The sequence below is a fragment of the Odocoileus virginianus genome, chromosome 21, assembly GCF_023699985.2.
Source record: "Odocoileus virginianus isolate 20LAN1187 ecotype Illinois chromosome 21, Ovbor_1.2, whole genome shotgun sequence".
NCBI classification, from domain to species: Eukaryota; Metazoa; Chordata; class Mammalia; order Artiodactyla; family Cervidae; genus Odocoileus; species Odocoileus virginianus.
The window spans coordinates 27,620,609-27,634,607 of NC_069694.1; the positions used below are offsets into that span (position 1 = coordinate 27,620,609).

General features: G+C 38.1%; 1 protein-coding gene across 5 annotated transcripts in view; it reads right to left on the minus strand.

Annotated features, from left to right (window-relative positions):
• Positions 1-3,403: 3,403 nt before the first annotated feature.
• The window catches only part of ABCG2 (ATP binding cassette subfamily G member 2 (JR blood group)), a 132,428-nt gene continuing 121,832 nt past the window's right edge, over positions 3,404-13,999 (minus strand). For all 5 annotated transcript variants that reach the window (XM_020868971.2, XM_070452121.1, XM_020868973.2 and 2 more), the window contains exons 11-16: positions 11,576-11,665; positions 10,101-10,225; positions 8,718-8,872; positions 6,832-6,921; positions 5,932-6,014; positions 3,404-3,608 (exon numbers count right to left, since the gene is read on the minus strand). In XM_020868971.2, the coding sequence (XP_020724630.2) occupies positions 3,461-3,608; positions 5,932-6,014; positions 6,832-6,921; positions 8,718-8,872; positions 10,101-10,225; positions 11,576-11,665 (691 nt within the window). In that variant the 3' untranslated portion in view covers positions 3,404-3,460. The remainder of the gene's footprint in view (positions 3,609-5,931; positions 6,015-6,831; positions 6,922-8,717; positions 8,873-10,100; positions 10,226-11,575; positions 11,666-13,999) is intronic.

Genomic DNA, 13,999 nt, shown 5'->3' on the forward strand with positions numbered 1-13,999 from the left:
GGGTGAGGTGAGGATACTGATTTTCTCCTGCACTGTTTTCTTTTCTTTTTTTAAAGATGCTCAGTTGTGTCTGACTCTTTGCAATCCCATGGACTGTACAGTCCGTGGAATTCTCCAGGCCAGAATACTGGAGTGGGTAGCCGTTCCCTTCTCCAGGGGATCTTCCCAACCCAGGGGTCAAATCGGGGTCTCCTGCATTGCAGGCAGATTCTTTACCAGCTGAGCTACCAGGGAAGCTGTTGCAACTATTCAGGTTAGCTTAACAAACTCCTATGAATGGAGTAGATATCCTTTGAATTAGTCTTTTTTAAAAAATTAGTCTTAAATCCTCAGGAATAAATGAATGTTGGCTATTATTTTTACTCCTTCAGTTGCTCTGTGGGATTTCAAAGAAGAGTGCGAGATGACTTGCTCTGGAATGTTCTGTAGCATCTTCGATGTTGTTATAAAAAAAGGATGGAAGGAAGAAGGCTATTCATGGGTTTAACAGCCTGGTGGCTTTTATTTTGAATGAAAGTAATTTATTTATCCTGTTCATTATTAACAAGTTCTTCTGACATGTAAGAAAATAAAATCAAAATTCAAAAGAATATAGACATATTCTGAAATAAACCTCTGTAAAAAATTTATTTTCTATTTTATAAGACTTACCCTTTCACTACATTTTTTAAAAGTGTTTATTTGACTGTATTGGGTCTTAGTTGCAGCCTGAGGGATTTTAATGGTGTGCAGCTTGCGGATTTGTGGGATCTTAGTTCCCTGACAAGGGGTTGAACCCACGTCCCCTTCATTGGAAGGTGGATTCTTACCCACTGGTCTACCAGGGAGGTCCTATACTTTTTAAAATGTTGCTCAACTTAAAAATGGTTAAGACGGTAAATTTTATGTGTTTCTTACCATAATAATTTAAAAAAGAAAAAAGATAATCGTAATACAAAGGGAGGGTAAGTAGGACAAGATATATTTAAATTCTTACTACTTTTAGAAGTAGGTATTAATATTTTGGCTTTACTATCTCTTTTGTTTATAAAGTATAAGTATGTATTTCTGTCTGTACACAGAGAACTGTGTCATATGTTTCTTCCTGTGTAAGGAAGAGTATATACAGAGAACTGTGAGTAAGCCAGGGTTATGTAAAAAGAAAGAACTATACTAAGAAGAGGAAAAAACTCACTAACCCTATCAGTTCATTCATTCACTCAGTTGTGTCCAACTCTTTGAGACCCCATGGACTACAGCACGCCAGGCTTCCCTGTCCATCACCAACTCCCAGAGCTTGCTCAAACTCATATCCATGGTGTCAGTGATGCCATCCAACCATCTCAACCTCTGTCATCCCCTTCTCCTCCCAACTTCAATCTTTCCCAATCAGGGTCTTTTCTAATGAATCAGTTCTTCGCTCAGGTGACCAAAGTATTGGAGCTTCAGCTTCAGCATCAGTCCTTCCAATGAATATTCAGGACTGATTTTCTTTAGGACTGACTGGTTGGATTTCCTTGTACTCCAAGGGACTCTCAACAGTCTTCTCCAACACCAGTTCAAAAGCATCAATTCTTTGGCACTCAGTTTTCTTTATAGTTCAACTCACATCCATACACAACTACTGAAAAAACCATAGCTTTGACTAGACGAATCTTTGTTGGTGGTCCTATAGTCACACAATAATCAGGTAAAAAGGGGGTGTGATGATGTATTGCAAGATGATGTATTAATCCAATGTCATAAAACAAGAAAAAAATTCCTTAAAGTTCAAAGATGAAACTATAATGCTATGTCCCTGGATTGATGTTGCAACAACATGGCAGGGCACCCACTGACACGAACTGATATTCCAAGATGACCGGTCATAGCAGGTCTACACACTGTTTCCTCGGCTTCACTTACTCCCTGTAACACTGAAAAGTATTTACTTTTACAAAGGGAATAAATTAAACAGAATATCCTGAACTGCATCCTAGAACAATTAATGGAAACGTAGTGAAATCTGAATAAAGTGTGTAGTTTAACAGTAATGTATCAATGTCAATTTCTTAGTTTTGACATGTATCATGGTACACAAAATGTTAACATTAAAGGAAGCTGGGCAAAGGATATACAGGAACTTTTTGTATGATTTTTGCAACTTTTCTATAAAACTAAAATAATTACAAAATGGATAGCTTATATTAAAGAAGTAGGGGGCTTAATTAAGGATATATTTATACACACAGAAACACAAAACTGAGCTGTAGTGATATTCGGATAGTAGCAACAGACAGGAGTGCACAAGTGTCATTTCAAAAATAATCCAGAGAGAAAGGAGTAGTAGTCTTGGGAGAGAAGCCCAAGGTGGGCTTCTGTGCACTGATAATGTTCTATTTCTTGATATGGATTAATGGCTGTACAGGTGTGTTCCTTTTATAATTCACTGGATAGTACCTCTCCCTATAAAAAATGTTTAAAAACACTCCCCTACTATTGGTAAATGTTAGAATAAAGAGAAGCTGTGTAAATATATGAGGTGTATATGTAGGAAGGTAAAAAACCTGTATAGAGCCAGTTACAACAGTTCTTCTATCATAAGTCTAAAATTTTTAGAGCTGGGAAAGATCATGGGAATTACCAAATCCTGCCGGGGACAGTTCTTTACACAGGTAATCCTGGCGATTACAATCCAGTAGGGCTCATAGGACCCTGAAATCTATGTTGGAGCAAAATTCCTCAAGAGATTATGATGCACACCAAGATTACAGACTACTGAACTACTCAAGAAGGGTAAGTTGCCAGAATCCTGGCCCTCTACACCTGGGGTACAAAACCCAGCTAAGACTCTTGAGATACTTAATTCCACTAGAGGGAAACCTCAGTAAATTCTAATAACTTTAAAAAGCTTATTAAAGTGCTTTCTATTATAAAGGCTTTTTTATCCATATATGACACCATGTTTTTCCAGCATGGTTTGGATTTCATACTTCTACGACAGCATCAATGTATTTGTTATTTATTATTTATAAAAGAATGGAGAACATAGGTTTATATAATATTGAAACTGGAGGGCCACTAGCCTGCCTATTCATTTTAAAGGGAAGGATACCAATACCAGATATATTAGTAACTTAACACAAGTTTCTAGAACTCATTTCTTTTTCAGGTCAGTAAATTAAATTATATTTCTTTCCTATGGTTACTGTCTGACAAGATGAACTAATATGTAGTACATAATATCACTAGTTTATGACGTGGGTTCTTTCAAGTATAATTTAGTTCATTGTGATTTCTATAAATGTTTCTGTTGAAAATAATTCTTGCTGAACAACAGTATGAGGCAAGTGAAAAGAAGACAACCAAACATAATAAAACACAAGGGCAAAATGTAAATAAATAAATAAAAAGATGAAAACAACCAAAAAAACTTCACTGGATATGAAAATCAAGATGTCCCTTTTTAATGGGGGGTAAGTCATTGAAATTAAAGAGGAATTTAAGAAAATTTTTTAAGGAATAACAACTTCAGGTAGGCAATTGTAAGGAAAACAATAATCATGCATGCCAAGGCTACGTGATTCTTCCATAGGCCCCAAGGCGAGATATCTATGCCCTGGTTTGTCAGGAATTCTTCGCCAGTACATCTGAAATTCAACAGAAAAAGAATATGACTTCATTTTTAGCATCTGTCAAATTTTACTCAATATATTCACTGTTCCTTAAAGAAACCTACAGGTTACTAAGTCTTAAATAACCATCCCTTCATTTATAATAGAAAACAGTTTTAGAGGGGTTTTGTGGTGTGAGTGTGTGTGTGTGTATGTGTGTACGTGGTTTTAGCTTTATCATTCTATTTTATTGCGATATAACAGGGGTTCATAGGTCAGTCATATGCATCATTAAAATACACAGAAAACAGTCATTGAGTGCTTATAATTCTGTTAGATACTATGAAGCAACCTGCACATAATAGTTTGTGTGTGTATGTGTTTAGTTGCTAAGTCATGTCTGGCTCTTTGCAACGCCATGGACTGTAGCCCCCCAGGCTTCTCTATCCATGGGACTTCCCAGGAAAGAATACTGGAGTGGGCTGCCATTTCTTTCTCCAGGGGATCTTCCCGACCCAAGGATAAAACTCACATCTCTTGTATCTCCTGCATTGGCAGGCGAATTCTTTACCAGTGTACCACCTGGGAAGCTCCCATATAACAGTTTAGTTAATCCCTAAAACAATCCAAATTTAAAAGATGAGGAGACTAAAGTTTAAGAAATTTGGTCAACTTCACAGATTCACACTTTGAATCAAGTTGCTAGTCTCCCCAAATAGGTTGGTTTCCAAGTCTATGATGCTGCCTCTCTTCAAAGGACAGAAACATTTGTCAAGTAATTTTTCACTTACGCCTGATGGGGGAAACTCTCAGCTTTAGCAGATGATACTGAAGGCAGTTACAAAGATGACCAAAGCTGTTTATAGGGCTCATTACTCACAAATCAGCCATACCAAAAAAAAAAAAAAAAGAAAAACCACAGGCTGAGAGTTCTAAAACTAGGGGAATAGGTGAATAGAGGCTTCCTACCAGAGTTGCACTCTGTCAGCTCTTACACCAAGACTGGAATGAGTATCATAGATGCTCGGCTCTAAGACATTACCAGCAGGTCAAATTATCAGGTATGCCTTAGTGCGAGCTGGAACAGAGCAGAATAGGATGGAGTGGGCCTGGTTAGAAAAGCACCTGGTATTAAAAATATCTGGCACAACCATAATTATTACCTGATTCCATTTTTCTGCTACTCTTGGAATTTAGCAGATTGGAAAAAAAAAATGTTATATTCAGATCAAAAGAAAGGGAGTAGGCAGGATAAGGAAAGCTTCTCTTCACAGAGGTTTTCTGGCAATACTTCTAAATAGCAATTTGTCCTATTATTAAGAATTACTTCTAACCCACTTGAATATTCATGAGATTTAGGATACCAGCATTCTCTTTTCTCTCATTAATTAACATATCAAAATCAAACCATAAACAACAATCATCAAAAGGAAGTGTTACTTAACTTTAAAACAATACCTTTATTTCTATTAAAATCTGGTTTTGCTTATTATACCAAAAAAAATGAGATTTCCTTCTCAAGCTTACTGAAATATATGTTCCTTTCTTTAGAGGAAACATCCTTCAGTAGGGAGTATTCCAAGTCAGTCAAAAAAAAAAAGGTTGTGCAGACTTTGATTTCATGTTGTCTCCTGGATATATTAGGAAGAGGCAAGAGCCAGACTGAGGCAGGAAAATGTTCCCTCCCTACTCCTAATGCCCTTTTAGCTCTTCCTACTAGCCATGGGATGGGCTTCCCTGGTGGCTCAGATGGTAAAGAATCCACATGCAATGCAGGAAACCTGGGTTTGATCCCTGGGTCAGAAAGATCCTCTGGAGAAGGGAATGGCTACCCACTCCAGTATTCTTGTCTAGAGAATTCCATGAACAGAGAAACCTGGCGGGCTACAGTCCATGGGATCGCAAAGAGTCGGAAATGACTGAGCGACTAACACTTTCACCCTGGCCGAGGGTTGAGCTCATAGGAATCCTAAATTCATGGGTCCATATAATCCATACAGTTCCAGTACTGTTAAGCCTTAATAAAAATACCAAAGTAGCTCTCAGTTCAAACTCAAATGTTCTGAAAAATAGAAATCCAACCCACAATCCAAACTGCAAAAGGATCTTTCAAAAGACCCCAAACAAATAAGTAACACATAAGAAATGGTTCTCCAAGTAAAATACAATTTTGACCTAAATAGAATACCCTGGAGTTGTAGAGCACTTTCACATGCATTAATGTATAACTCACTTTATAAATGAGAATATTCAGACTCAGAGAAGTCAGTGTCCGTGAAAGGACTCCTCAGCCCAGTGGTATTTCTGTATCATACCACAACAGTAAGCAAACCCATTATGACACTGCACACAAACTTACATTGCATAGTCACAGGTATTGTTTGCTGTTACATTGACTCCTGGACAGAAGTTTTGTCCCAAAAATTCATTATGCTGCAAAGCCTATAGCATAAGTGGGAGCAGGATAAAGAAAATAGTTTTAAATTTCAAAAGGTTCCCAAAGAATTATTACAATTATGTCCACTAAGTTTAACCTCTGTTGTTATCTCTAAAAACAAACTTTCACATTCACAGTCTTTGTCATACCAAAGCAACTAAAATTAGTTTTCCCGGCAATCAAGAGGCCTAGGGTTTGGAATTTTGGCTCTAATACAAAAACCAAGAAGAGAGATCTCTGGCTATATTATCCCATAGCTCTTTCCTTCTTCTCTCCCCATTTTTATGGGTACTGTAATTAAAATGATATAGTGATACTCAATGATTATTGTTAATTTATAGTAACAAGCTTTGTATTTTTCTTGTTCTCATCAAAATCAGTTATAATTCTTAGGAGTTAGAAATTAATTTTACTATATTAAGGCACATTTTTCTCTGGAGTTGATTAGCTTTCTAAAGTCAATAGTAGCTGTGAGTATGATATGGTTTTTCTTCTAATTTCCCTTTCAATTTAAAATATGTATTCTAGGCCCTCATCTTCTCATTAATGTCTTTGATGAACTGAAACACTATATTTTTTTATATCAATTAGTCAATCTTTGTCCTTAACTATGAGTTATCTCCCGATCCTTCAGCTCCCTCAGACAACAAGGTGACTGGAGAAATCCCAGGTGATTATCAAGTTGACCCAAGGCTTAATAGGAAACTCTCCTTCATTGTCCTAAAATTTGCATAGCTCATGATCAGGACAAGAGAGGCTTTATCCTGGTTGTTTCCAGCATGGGGACAATGAACCAGCACAGTGACAGACGGGAGAACATACCGCATAGCCGTATCGAGGAATGCTCAAGTACTGAAGCCAAGACAACCAAGACACAACGGTTTTGAGATTTACCAACAGCCCTGCAAATATCTACAAAAAACAAATACCAAGAATCAGATCTGGGGCCATGATTTCATGAAGAATTCTAGCAAACAGCCTCTTTAAGTATCTGACAGTCTTGGGAATATTTCTGCTGAGGCCAATTCGTCTTTAAAATTCTTTCCACTACTCTGAAGACTTACCCTATCCTCTTTGTATGTGTATATCTCTCTGGAGCTGAGGTTGTTTAGGGATCTAAATATATTTATAATATACATTTTATTTAATTGGGAGATTTTTAATTGTTGAGGCTTTTACTTTCTCTGTAACTGCACACAATGGAAGGTGATGGTACTGATTTGCAATGATACAACCAACTATATATTCCCACCAATAAACACACCCAAACGTAACCTGAGCACCTCGTGCCCTGATTTCTGTAACACAGTAATATTTGTTATTTACAAGGGTTTACATTCTATCTCTGTATGACTTTAGGAATAATTTTGGGTTCAGTTCACATGCTTAAAATAACCCAAAGACTGGAACTGGTACATACCATAAAATATGGTCAATTCCTTCATTTAAAGGTGCAAAAAGGAGCATTACAATGAAGATTCCAGAAATGACTGCCCCAGCAAGAGATGGCTACATGAGAAAATGTTCTCATAAAACACTTCCTACCTGGCACAAGGTATGCTGGGATGGACATAACAATGACAATATTCCTGGTGTGACCACATAGCTTTAAACTTCACCTAACCAAGTGCTTAATGCATAACACACAATATCTGAGTAAAATACGGTCTTATGGCTAGTTTCTGAAGTTTTATATATAATACAAATCCTTAAATAACAACAAATCAAAGTACCTAATATATCGAATAAAACATTTTAATTTTGAAGAACACCTTATTTATTATATGACACTAGAGAAAACATACATAACATTGACCATTTTCTCAATAATGTTTAGATTGGTAGTTTTCAAACTCAGTAATGGAAGAATTAAACTTTGGCAAGAGTTTGTGCTAATACCTACCTTTTAAAGACATGTACTGCTACTCTAGCAGAAATGGCATGTGTATGAAGTAAAGAGGCTACACATTTCTGTTTATTTGATGTTTACTGGGGAAAGCAGTAACTGGTTCCCTTCACCTACTGATTCATCATTGTGTGTGCAAAATGTAGGGCCATGTAAGGTTATGATTAAGTAACTATTTTAAAAGGTAAAGAGAAATATATTGATATAAAGAAATGTCAGGAACCCAGAAAGGAGAGGTCCTAGTACTGGAATTTTTTAGTATTTTTAAAACATTCCTTTTCAAAATATAGGAGGGGCCCAAGACAGACCCATGCACATGTTGCTTTATTTTCATGGGACTTAGGTTTTCCCTCAGAGAGTAGTAGATTCAACCAAACCATCTCAGTTGCCACTTAAACAAGCCAGCAGTTCTCTCCCACCAGCAGGAAAGTCAGACAATGGACCTGTCATTTCAACATTTTTTTTTTAATTCTAAAAATAAAAATTTTTCTGGTTTTCAAAGTTCCAATTTATTGAGCTTTCATGGTATGTCACCAAGAGGCCTCTTTTTAAAGCCCATCAGTAACATTACATTGACTAATGTTTTAATAACTGTATTAGAACAGTAGCAAAACTAGCTGGGTGAGATCAAGAAAAACCTGATACATTCTCTAATAATATAAGCTATATTTCAATACACAGCGTCCTTGAAGCAAAGAGCCCAATGTACAGAATCCTCAAGCAGATCTTACAGGATAGGCAAGTTTGGGGGGAGGAATAAGGGGCAATGATAATGCCTCAGGGAAGCACAGTTTGTACTTACCATCATAAACACAAAAGAGATGGTCATGAGCAGAGTTGCTATGGATACCACACTCTGACCTGCTGCTATAGCCAATGCCATCGAACTAGCTGAATAAGCCACCATCATCAGGGTAAACATCATGATGAAGAAGGCCTCCACCTTTGGTTTCAGTCCTTAGGGAACAAAGAGTGGGTTAATCCAACACTGTGTATCAGAGATCGTTTATTATGCAAAAAACATTGTAATACTTCGAGAAACTACTATCACAGTGAAAAAATTCATCCTTTATCTAACCACCCAATATAACCGTACAAAGTTATATGCAGTTTTCTTCTTTATGCTGACTTGTATAAGCACTTTTCCATGTAGTGCTCTTGCTTCTTTATTGTAATTATTAACAATTTCTGAGTGTCTGAGATGGAGAGCTGTAGACAACTATCCAGAATTCTACTGCTTTCTCTTCTAAGAAGGAAACTTGCCAAGAGCACATTCATTTTACCTAAACATCACATTACTCACTCTTTGCTATAAAAGCATTAGTGCAGATAACTGGTAAGGTCAGGATTATATGACCACTCAGTGGTTTTAAATCTGGAGGAGTGGGTCCATAATCCACAAGACAAATCACCCTATAACTCTGGGATTGAGGATGGGGTTAAATAAGTTTCATAAAACTGCTTTATAAACTAAAATGGGCTAATACTATGGGTCAAACAAGAATCTGAAGACTTCAGAAGAGCCATAAGAACACCAGATAGGAATTTAAGAATCTAGGTTCTATTCCTGATTCTTGATGACACACCCTCTTATTTGTAAAATGGAAGTTTAAACTCAATCAGTAGTGCCTTGTCAAAAAAGAAGTATTTCTGGAGTGTGTGTATGTCTGTGTGTGTGGGCATCTGAGTATGTGAGAAATAAAAGAGAATTCTGATACAATGAGTCTGGGGTATAGGCTAAACAAAATGCACAAATCAATCTTTCTATATCTATCAAATAAATATTTTATTACCAGTAAGCCCCAGAAGTCACTATCTTCATTATCTTTATATATTCATACACAAAAATAAAAACATAAATAGATAAGTAATAAATATCCCAGCTCCAGCTCCTCCTACATAGTGTAAAGTAGTTTTAGGAATTATTTACATGTTTATATATAACACACAGTATGTCTATATATATAATTTTATAAATTTTTTTTATATAAACAGTTTTAAAAGTTATTTTGGAGAAAGCCTTGACAAAAATCTCCTCGGAGAACAATTATTTCAGAGTGTGCATAATGAACATATGCTTCCGAATCTCAGGACTTGATTTATAGTTTTGAGAACCAAAGCATGCTTACAGAAAGTCCCCTCCCATCCAAGACTAAAGACACCCATCTTTTGTCTTATTGCTTACCTATCAGGAAGTATACTATACACGTAAATATAATACTTGGTAACATCCTCATGGGGAGTAAATCAGATAACAGTTTTCCAAAGAAGTAAGATGACACTCTATAGTATCCACTGATATATTCATGTCTAGAAACAAAAATTCACATCATACATCCTACGTTAGTTTAAGACCAGGAGATTAAACCATTTGCTATACAGATGTCCTCCCTGCTATACAGATGAGATTGGTAAAGAATCCTCCTGCAATGTAGGAGACCGGGTTCAATTCCTGGGTTGGGAAGATCCCCTGGAGAAGGGAAAGGCTACCCACTCCAGTTTCCTGGCCTGGAGAATTCCATGGGCTGTAGAGTCCACGGGGTCGCTAAGAGTCAGACACAACTGAGCGACTTTCACTTTCATACAGATTTCCACTGCTACCAGAGGTCTAATAACTACCGCGTCCCCATCTTCGAGGTTAGCCCACAACCCTTCTCCCCGGTCAGCATCAGGCACGTCTCACGTGTGCGTCTCCCCTCGGATATCACCTCCGAAGGCTCTGTGCACTGACCCCTCTTGTCATTGCAGAACTCCCTCCAAATGCTGGCCAGTTTGCCTCTGAACACCCACTCTGGGGGAACAGGTCCTGCATCACCTCCCTTTCTCCGGACACTGGCTCTCTTCGAAGGCTGGCCTGTCAGGAGCTCATTTCAGTGGTTCCTTTCTCCCTGCTTCTAACTATGAAGAAGGTGCTGTTGCTGTTCTCTAAGCCTCAAATGCAGCTTTGAGTCACTCATCTCTTTTACTTCTTCCACTCTCTTGATAAAAAAAGAAAATGGCACTTCTCTCCATAATCATGCCTGCCAACCACAGTGCCTGCCAACCTGTCAGTGATCAAATTCTCTTTTCACCCCTCTTAGATTCTAGATCCCTCCTTTTCCTGAGATCTTCCTCCTATAATTTCTAACTATTCCACCAAGATCTTCATTGTTTCTCTCTCTAATGATTCCTTTCCTCAACATGTAAATACGCAAATCTCTATGAAAAACAGAAGAAACAAAACAGCTTACATTTTTTAAGGCTGCTCTCTGGCTCCTTCATTCCCCCTCCCACTGAAGACGGTCTGTATTCTTGGTCACCTTTACCTCCTCACCTTGAATATACTGTTCAACACACTACCTTCTCTCTACCAAGTCCCTCAAACTTTTCTTGTGACAGTCATCACAACTTCTTATTTGCTAAAAACAAAAGATCCTCTTCAGTCTCTTATTGCTTGCTTTCTCTGCAGCAAGATTTCTCTGTAGATTTATGGACAGAGCCCTCATCTTGAAATTCCTCTCTCCCTTTTGTATCAGGCCCCACATGCTCATGGTTTCCCCCCAGACTCCGGCTGCTCTTTCCCAATCAACACTGGTAACCCCCAGGACCCAAGCCACGGCTCGGTTCTGGATTTGACCTGTCTGACCAGCAGCCGCCTTCCTAAAACAGAGAGCTACTCACATGAAGAGCTTCTTCTCCACCACCAGGAGCTCCACGGCTGACACACTGCTGAAACACTGGTTGGTCGTCAGGAAGAAGAGCACCCCGGCTCTGTGATGTGAGAGAGGAAACCGAAGCCAAAGCACTGCAGTCAGTTAAACATTCTCAGGTCATTTTTCTTCTTGCAAAATTCTTCCCTCAAATGATATCTTAACACATTAAACACACAACCGTTCTGGTTAAAAGAGAGGGAAGCATGAGCCGCAGCAGGTCACTCCCACACCCCTGCGTCTCCACAGTGGTACCCTTGGGACTCCACATAGCACAGTCTGAAATTCATGACCAAGTCTGCTGAAGATTGAGCTGCATCCTCCCCAGTTCCTGTGCTGAAGCGGGAATCCTCAATGTGATGGCATTTACAGATGGTGACCCTGGGAGCTGGTCGGGTTTAGATGAGGTCATGAGGGTAGGGCCCTCACTATGGATTGGTGCCCTTAGAAGAAAAGGGAGAGACATCAGAGCTCTCCTTCTCTGCCATGCAGTAACATAGCAAGAAGGCGGCAAATAAGAAGAGCATCCTCTTCAGACCCCGACCATACTGGTAACCTTATCTCCAGAACTGCGAGAAATGAATTTCCATGGTTTAAGTCACCGGGTCTGTGGGTCTTTGCACCAGGGCTTCCCAGGTGGCAGTAGTGGTAAAGAACCTGCCTGCCAATGCAGGAGACATAAGAGACACAGATTTGATCTCTGGGTCGGGAAGATACCCTGGAGGAGAGCATAGCAACCCACTTCAGTATTCATGGCTGGAGAATCCCTGGGACAGAAGAGCCTGGCAACTAGAGTCCATAGGGTCGCACAGAGTCAAACACAACTCAAGTAACTTAGCAAGAACACACAGTCTGTGGCAGTCAAGCCGATGATTACATATTCCATAAAAATACTATCACCTTGGATTTTAACTAACAAAATGCCAATTATAGTTCTTAAAGTATGAACTGAGAAACAGTGAGCCAAATAGCCTGCAAAGGTTAAAAACCTCTATCAGCCACTTTTTTAAAAGTCAAGTAAAGCAAAAACTAAGACAAGGCAAAGTGAAAGCCAGAGGAGGGAAACAGTGACCACACCTGACCATATCCATCCATTGCCCCACCACCAGCACAGCCTTGATACTCTCTTGACCACCCCCTGCTAATGGGGTCTCTTTCTAATGAGCTCAAAACAGAAAACAAAAAAGAATGCTCATAAAGAAAAAATTAATGTGTGTACCCGTGAGAAAAAGGAGACTATTAATGCTTGTCTCTCGGTAAAATAATCTAAGTTTAAAAAGGAGAGTACTCAGTTAATCTACGCTTGGATAGATACATGAATTTTATGAAAGCATGCCAATACTCCTGAAACATTGCTGAGCTTTCCTTCCTAACCAAATGATTTAATTGACATTGAGAATGTGAGTTGAAACTAAAAGAGAGAAAAAAAAGAAAGAAACTAAAAGAGATGCGGCGGCACATCATTTAAATGATACAAGAGAATTTTTAAAAAGGTAAACCCAAGTGTATAACCTTCTTGAAAAAAGAGTCCATAGACCGTCAGTAACTGTTTTTAAGACTTCTTCCTCCCAAAATAAAGAACTTGGGGAATAGGTTGTTTTAAAAGTAAATGTTTATACAATAAAGAAATGGGGAATAGCCAGGCCTACAACACAAGCAACTATGCTACTTGCTATACACAAATAAGCCTAACATCAACATGAAAGCTGATTTCAGAAAGTGGGACATAGCAATGTTCAGCTCATTTGTTAAGTGTAACATCTAATAGTACAATAATGTTCACAATGATTTTGAAGTAGTACATAATAAAATTTCCTCTAAATCACAGAACAACTTATTTTATACTAAGCAGATTTTATTGTTAAAGAATTTAACGTAGTCCAGTTCTTTCCCAGGTGGTAATTCATGTCTGTAATACCTATTGATTCAAATATTCTTAAAGTAGCTTTTCCCTTAATTAATTATGATTTGTTTAGCTATCTCCACAACTCTGTAAGATAGTTGTTAGGTCACAGGGCTCATATTCTATACATCATTATATGGGTTAAGAAAAAGAACAGAGAGCATTTTTCTGGAATAATTCACTCCCAAAAAGGAGAACCAAACAACAGTGGCCTACAGGGCAACTTCAAATGATAAAAAGTGGCAGTAAGCTTAAGTCAAAAGTATGAATTAAAATAGCTCCAATGCTCTATTTGTCCAGAAAACATTTGAAGAAACAGTTAAGGATCTTCTATATTTCTCTGCATTCTTTTACCAAGAGCTTTTATAACCAGATTTCTTAAATTCCACTTGAGGACAGGGTTTCCCAATATTTTTTTTTTCTAAATGCTTCCTGCTACACAACACAAAAGTCCCACAAGCTGTAGAGTCCTGTGATTACAGGAATCTGTGC